The 7500-nt window shown below is 41.7% G+C and overlaps 1 protein-coding gene across 1 annotated transcript in view; it reads left to right on the forward strand.

Moving 5' to 3' along the window:
• LOC138059865 (dynein regulatory complex protein 10-like) overlaps positions 1 to 7500 on the forward strand; it is a 10304-nt gene that overhangs the window by 1197 nt on the left and 1607 nt on the right. Inside the window, exons 2-4 of the mRNA XM_068905511.1 lie at positions 610 to 843; positions 1862 to 1933; positions 7480 to 7500. The exon at positions 7480 to 7500 is cut by the window's right edge and continues 1607 nt beyond it. Coding sequence (XP_068761612.1) covers positions 610 to 843; positions 1862 to 1933; positions 7480 to 7500 — 327 coding nt within the window. The remainder of the gene's footprint in view (positions 1 to 609; positions 844 to 1861; positions 1934 to 7479) is intronic.

Here is a 7500-nt window from a genome sequence, read left to right on the forward strand (position 1 = left end):
CAAGTCAATTACTCTACAGAAATGTTGGACTACAACAACAACTCTTTATTACCCTTGATAATTACAATTATTGGCTAATTTGTAGAACACCCCGCCACTTAAATGTATTTGCATTTCATTGAATAAGAATAAGCTCTATTGTATTCCGACTCGTTCTTCAAAGAATGCCACCTAGGGGAAGCAATAGTGGTGAGGTGTTGCGGGGTATTCTGCAATTGTTCCCAATTATTTACATCAAATGAGAATAGAGAAATGAATACATACGCATATGGACCCACCCACCTGGGTGCACGTTAAATTATAAATAAATTGAATACACATAGATCTATATAGATATAATCATTATTTGAGAAAGAAAAAAAAGTTACGCTGTCTAACATAATAAGACAAATTTACTCATCAATGGGCTAGTGGCTAGTTCAGGAATAAAAGGTTTAACAGCATCCAAATGGACCAGCTGTCACTGCAAGCAATTTAGTTGGTAGCAGTATAAAGCAAAGTTAACCCTGTGGTTTGAAACTGAACTTCAAACTCTGCACATGTGCAGTACCAGTAAATAAGTTCCCTTGAATGTCCATTTAAACTTGTGGCCTCTTTTTTGTTCAACAGATTTCTAAGAGGAATGACGTCATTCGCAGACTAAAAAATGACATCTACATTGTAGAGAAGAATGCAGAAGAATCAAATCGTAGGGTAATCACTGAGGCTGCCAAACAGGATGCAGCGGAAATGAAAAATTCCGACGCCAAAAGAGGGAAAGTACAACAGGAAATAATTGAGCAGAAGAAGAAGCTGGAAGCAGATACTTTAGCTCACAGAGAAAGCGAGTTAGCTTTAAGAAAGGTACAGTGTTGAAAACATGATATCCCCCTGCTTAGAAATCCCTAGCTGAAGGGCTATACTTAGACAGCATTTATCACTCACTGCTCCTGTCCCTCAGGTTGGCAGTAACTATTGGAAGCAATAATAGACTGTGAGTGACTTCCCAGACCATGCTCTGGAGTCCCCTAAACTGCAGAGCCTGTGCCTCAATTTATTTTCCCTAGAATTACGTCATTTTATCATTCTACTCTTATGCCATTTTACGGTATTTGTTCAAGAGAATGTGCAAAATATGAAACGGTAATGGTGACAGTAGTGTCCCAGTTTGACCGGTTTTTCATTTCAACCTGTGCAAAGCCCGCGAATGTAGCTTGTTATCGTTTGTCACTCCTCATTTGGTATATCCCATAACATTTGAATGGTTAAGTCTGTGTTGTTTTTGTCATTTGTATACACCTTATTATGCAATCAATGCGATTCTCTGTCAAACTATGCAGGAAGAAGCCAAAATACTAGAAAATCACATAATATTGGAACAGTAAATCCCTTATTGAAAGGCTTAACATATAATACGTGCGGACATTTTGCTCATTGCTTCTATTTTTCTTCACCCCTACGGGGCCTGGAAAATACTACAAACTCGCAATATATCCAATCATGTTATGTGTTAAACCAGTGACAATAACGTGTATGTATTGCTTTTATCTTTCACGTTTTGTTATCAGGGATAGACCTGGTGGGTTCAGATTTATCCAACCTACATGTATTCCCTCACTGAGAGGTAGCCAACAAAGTGTGTGGCTCGGAGTTGGCTATAATCATCTCGTTCCAACAAGCGCAAGTGGAATAATAATAGTATTCCACTTGCAAATGATGGATAAATCTTCCAGCACACAGTTACTGATTGGTGTACGGTAATAGCTTGTATACCATGATGGCTAGGCCTGAATCAAGTCTCTAGCGGCATTATCCAATGATCTAGTTTTTAATAAATGAGATTATATAGGATATCTTCCTTTTTTCTCACTTTCCCTTGTAGCGTAAGTACAGGATAGAAACAGAAGTTGAGAACTGGATTCAGAAGTATGACACAGACATGGGAGAGCGGCAGGTAATAACAAGATTTTCCATTACTGAGGCCTTCCAAGGGTTTTTGGCGACAAGCGACATCGCTCCAAAATTGCAAAAAATGTAGCGACAATCTTGGTCCAGAACACCAACTGCCGACAGAACCTGACGGGGAAAAAAAGCAACAATTTGCGGTAGCGATAATCCATTTTTAATTTCGACAAAGCAACATCTTTTCATCTTTTCATTTTGCCAAAGTAAATAAAACAGTACTCTAATTTAAGTCATCAGTTGATAGCACCATTCCTTGATTCTGACATTATTCTTGAAGACGTCTGCATCTCTTAAGACTTAACAGTTAATCGGTGACCTCTCTTGGTATAGCTACCGTCTTGGTAAGTTCGTTTAGCCATTCATCTGCAGCATTGCACTTACAAAACAGAGTGCACGGCAATTTGCTGCAGCTGCAGCTGCACCTCATGTTTCTGCATGCTGAGGCGCCTTCACAGTTGCACTTGATCAGGGTCATGATTTCATCTGGTGCCAATGTAACACCGTCGGGCACAGTTGTTGGAAGCAACGTCTTGGAAGGTTTGTGTCTCACATATCCATATTCCACTGGATCAGGAGCAAGTGGATCGAGGGACAGTGCTGCTTTCCAAGTGCCCGTCTAAAGGTGGGACCTCTTCACGTTCTCTACAAAAGCTTCTGTAGTAGGCAGCAGTGCTTGTATCTTAAGGGCTGAAGTTGCTGTATTTCCAAACTTCGTTGTCAAGATCTTGTATCTGATATCAGACATCGTCTCCTCGGCTACTCGGTTGCCGTAGCAAGCACCGATAAACTTTGTTGCCTGGTCAACGACGTCAGATAGCGGCGCATCTAGGCAGCCAAACAGCGACAACGAGTTGGGAGAAGCAATGAGATTCTTCAAGACAGTTCCTTTGCCAATCATAAAGTATGTAGGTACAGTGTCGCACCCCGATAGCGCATGGGCTGCTGGTAAACCAGGTATGATACTTCGGTGGGCTTGTACAGTGACCTTAATGTCGATGAGTGATCTTTGCTGAATCGGTGAGATCATAAACATTGGACAAGTAAGGCGTTCATTCAAATAATGAAAGAGGAGCAGGATAAACATATCTGTGTCGTCTGCAACCACTGTAGCATCAGAATGCTCCTTTGCACACATGATAGCTTGTTGGGCAATGATGGTATCTGCCTCTTCGTGAGATGTTGCAATATCTTCCCTTGTAATGACAACCCCTTGTGGATCTCGGTTGGGACATCGTCGCTGCCTTTGATAACCAGCTTGTTCCTGGTAGTATGTTGAGCATGGAATTGCTCATCGTTGATAACGCTGCTGCAAATGATGGACATCAACTGCTTCTCGTTAGACGAAACGGTTAGCACAGCCTTCTGTGAGGGAAGAGGCGTGTTTTCTGTGAGCTGATACACCCTGCTTGCCTCACATGCTCTTGCGTCTCTTGTTACACTCTTGGTGCTGTACTCGCGATATCTGTCGAAGGTCAAGTAAACATCTGAATCAAGTAGTTTCTTCAATAGGAAACCCTTGAAATTCTCCACCGAGTCGGCGATGACACCTTTAGCTGGCCAATGGACAACCCACAGCACAGCAGAGCCATCCAGCACACTTGCTGCAACATTGGACGTACTGCATCACGATGACGCTTCTTTAGCAAGCCGCTTCTTTAAGTCCGATTTTGCTTTTCAGATTCTCATTGCACCAGAATCATGAAACATTGACGTCGGCACAGGAGCTAGCTCATGACTTAATACTTTCTTGATATCAATGTCCCTTGAACTTGCTTGGATGCCTATCACTCTTCTGTAAATCACTGAAGTATCGTATACCTTCTGCGACCCAACCTTGATATGCTTCTACCGTCTGAAACAGTCTTGACTTTCTCTGAAATTGTACTCCGGAAACCTTCTGGCCAGCCTTTCTCGAATTCTTGCGTTTGCTTGGTACCACTTGCTACTGCGTCTTGAACATTTACTGTGTCATTCGCCATTTAACTACTCACAATGTTCGCGATAGTTGGTGGATTTGATGTGGGATCAAACGGATCAATACACAGCTTGAGCTTGTCTCGGATGCTTTGTCGGTCAGCACCATCCGACACGATCCTTGCCTTCATCTCCTCTTTGTGTGCTTCCTGAGTGATGTCTTGCTTCTTTCCTACAAGGCTGAGCAATGTCCTGCTCCACGCGACTGCAGATGTGTAGACCAAGAGCCCATGTCTTGAGATTTTCAGGCTTCAAGGTGATTCCAATAATCCCACCGGGACCATGACCATAGCATAGCGCATGAAAGTTGTCTCGATGAACATGTCACGCCAAATGCCGTTCCATAGCCCTGGGACATGGTGCATCACGTGCTCGCCTTTCATGAACTTTGAGCTCTTCTTGCCCTGAGCTTTCCATTGAACGCAGATAGTAGAGACCATATCGGGCGTAGTTCATGTGAGCAGACGCGAAAAAGTATTTGCAAGCTTATGTAGAAAATAAGCGTTTGGCTGCCGGACTAATAGATCAGTCGAGTGGCCCGCTTTTCTGAGGCGGTCGTGTTTTGTCACGCAAACAAATAAAATGACCAAGGGAGGCTTGGGAAAAGGAGAGAAAGAGAAGGGACTGCACCCGTTGCTGTAGCCGACGCGTTCAGAATCAACAAATCTGCTAATCTAATTAGTGAAAGTGATATGACAGATGACTCCGCCTTTTTTATTGCTAATGTAAATAAACACTCAAATAACCAACGGTAATACATGGCGTGGGAATATTTATGTGCATGTCGCGTTCAATCAACTTTTCGGAAAGGAAACCGCAGAAAAACTACTGTATTTATTTTTAATTTAATGAGCGACGCTCTAAAGAAGCCCAGTAAAAAGAGCGGCAGGAAAGCTAAGCAGAGAGAGGCCTCAGATTTTTGCCGGATTTGCAGAATAAATGCTAAATTCAATGTTGGAGTGTTTTGGCAAGTTTCGACGGTGTGATGTTCGTTCACAACTCTCAAGGACAAGTTTAGAACGGACGACTTATCAATCGTAAAATCTGAAGTGAGAAGACAGAGCTTGTTCTTCAGAAATAATGACGCAATACTTGTTTGAAGCCCTTTTCTTTAACAAATTCCCTTTCTTCTCGAAGGCAACTAACTACTCATAGATAATCGTTCGGCCGAATCTGGTCTTCGGTGATGCTACAGCGAGGAACAATTACCACGATCGGATTGCGTTTAACGCAGGTAGCATCAAAGGCTCGAACTTCTTTTCTTTCAATGTGATGTCGCTTAACAACCTCGTTCCCAGGCTCTGGGAGGAAAAGAGAGAGAGCCTGGGTTTGTCTCTTAAATCTAGAATTTCCATTCTACTATTTAACGCCACGCGGAAAAGATCGGTTTGGCTTGGTCCGCCATTTTGAGAAAAGTCGAGACTGTGCAGAACGACCGGAAGTCCGTAAATCGCGGACTGTTGAATATACCTTTTTACCGATACGGCGGCCATTTTGATTTCTATTGTTTCAAATAGATATTATTGGATGCCCAGGGGGCAAATACATATTAATTTGCCCCCTGAGCATCCCATAATGTCTTTCGAAACAATAGAAAACAAAATGGCCGCCGTATCTGCAAAAAGGTCTATTGGAACCCTCCAGTTTGCCAGTGCTCTCAATCCGCGGCGCTGGCCAAAAGGATCGCGGCCCTGGGAACGAGAATGTGAGTAGGAGAGAACCAATCACAACGGACTTCCAGATTCTGGAAGTGCACTTTAGACCCTGAGAAAACTGCAATAAGATAGGCTTCGTGCATTGGGCTGACTTACATTCTTATCAAAGAGAAACTGGAGAGTATAAATTTCATGCTTTAGCTTAGATGTTTGCGGCCCTTCACAGAATGAGTACGGTAGAATTCGTATTGTTGAAGCATTTTGCTCCCGTGTGGTTCAAATCTATTTGTGGCGTTCGCTTGGGATTGATATCATATTTACATTTCTTTCCGCACTGTTTCGTTTGAATAACCCCATTTCTTGTAGTCCTTCGGTTGAAAAGATTTAAGGTTTGCTTTATTTTTAAAATCGAAGAAACACTGCGTACGAACGATCGGTTCCTAAAACAAAAACGTTAAATCAATTGTTAGAGACGATCATCGCCAAAAACAGTTTGATAATTTCAAGCTTAAATGTAATGGATCTAGTGGTGTTCATTGCGCTTGAAGGAACCTGTAATGGTTCTCGTGCAGTTCAAATACACTCGCAGTACTTTAATATTTGTATTCGTATATATATTTATATATTTTCACGGAGACTTCAATTTTACTAGCAGATGAAACGACACCATACCCTTTCTAAGCACTCACATTTTGAATCGCAGAGTTCAAATGCATAAACAACCGAGGAAACAAAATTAATGTTTCTGAGAAATATTTGAAAAGGCTTCGTCCCTTTTAGAAGAATTTTGACGCATTGACGCTCCCAGGGGAGATGAATCCCAAAGAGAGTCTGCGTGGGAGGTTGTGTAGCCATTAGAGTCATTAGAAACTAAAGTGGTTGATCTTCTATTAAAAACAAGGAAGTTTTTACAGGCGTTTACTCTTTTAATAACATCGGTGTCAAATTTTTCTTTATTTTTCGCCCGAAATTTCAGCGTTAATTTATGGTTTCACATGTGGCAAAATGGCGTCTTATGAACCTAATTTATCACCCATGATGTTAATAGCTAATCAAATGGTCTACTCGTGAAATTAGGGAATAATTCCCCGCGCGTTTCGTCCAAAATCAAATAATTTCCCGAGCCTTTATATTCCCTAATTTCACTTGTCACCATTTGATTATCGATACAAATGAAACAAAATTACAGGACGCAGAAATTAAGCACGTTTAGGGAACATTTGTATTGTAGCGAAAAAGCGACAGCGACAGCGACAATTGCATTGCAGCGAAAAAACAACAGCGACATTTGTCTCTAGCCATATAGGCGACAGGTGGGCTGGAAAATGAGCGACAAAGCGACATCCTCATTACTATGGACGATTTTTAGTACTCAGGTTAGATACTAGAAGAATTTCTGGGTTCCATGATGGCCCACCGCCATCGTGGACCTGACGTTGAGCCTCTTTGAAATTACTTAAGACTAAAACCAATCAACTAACTGAATAATAGAGCGGTTTTCAATTGAGTGTCGAAAGTAATTAGCGAATTGCTTTGGTTTATGATTACGCCACTCAGTGATTGGTTCAAAGTTCTCGCGGCACTTTTTTAGCCAATCAGAAGTGAAACCAAAACCAATCTTGGCTCGCGCGTGCACATTTTCCCGCGCTTTGAGTCGTCTACGTGTAATTACTTCGAGTTTTGATTGATTTACCGGATTGTCTCAGTCCTTTTTGATTGGCTAAAGTAATTACTTTGGTTTTTTGGTTTTACGACACTCGATTGAAACTCGCTCTATACTACAACTCTTACAATATACACTTTATGTATGGTCCCGAGAGAAACAGTTAGTTTTGTTTTCCCGAGAGTCCTGATGTTTGTGTCAAACATGAACGAGTTGGATTTATAAGAAAATGGTTTCTTGCAGGACGAATTCGATGCTTTAGAC

Source organism: Montipora capricornis, chromosome 8, assembly GCF_036669925.1.
Source record: "Montipora capricornis isolate CH-2021 chromosome 8, ASM3666992v2, whole genome shotgun sequence".
NCBI classification, from domain to species: domain Eukaryota; kingdom Metazoa; phylum Cnidaria; class Anthozoa; order Scleractinia; family Acroporidae; genus Montipora; species Montipora capricornis.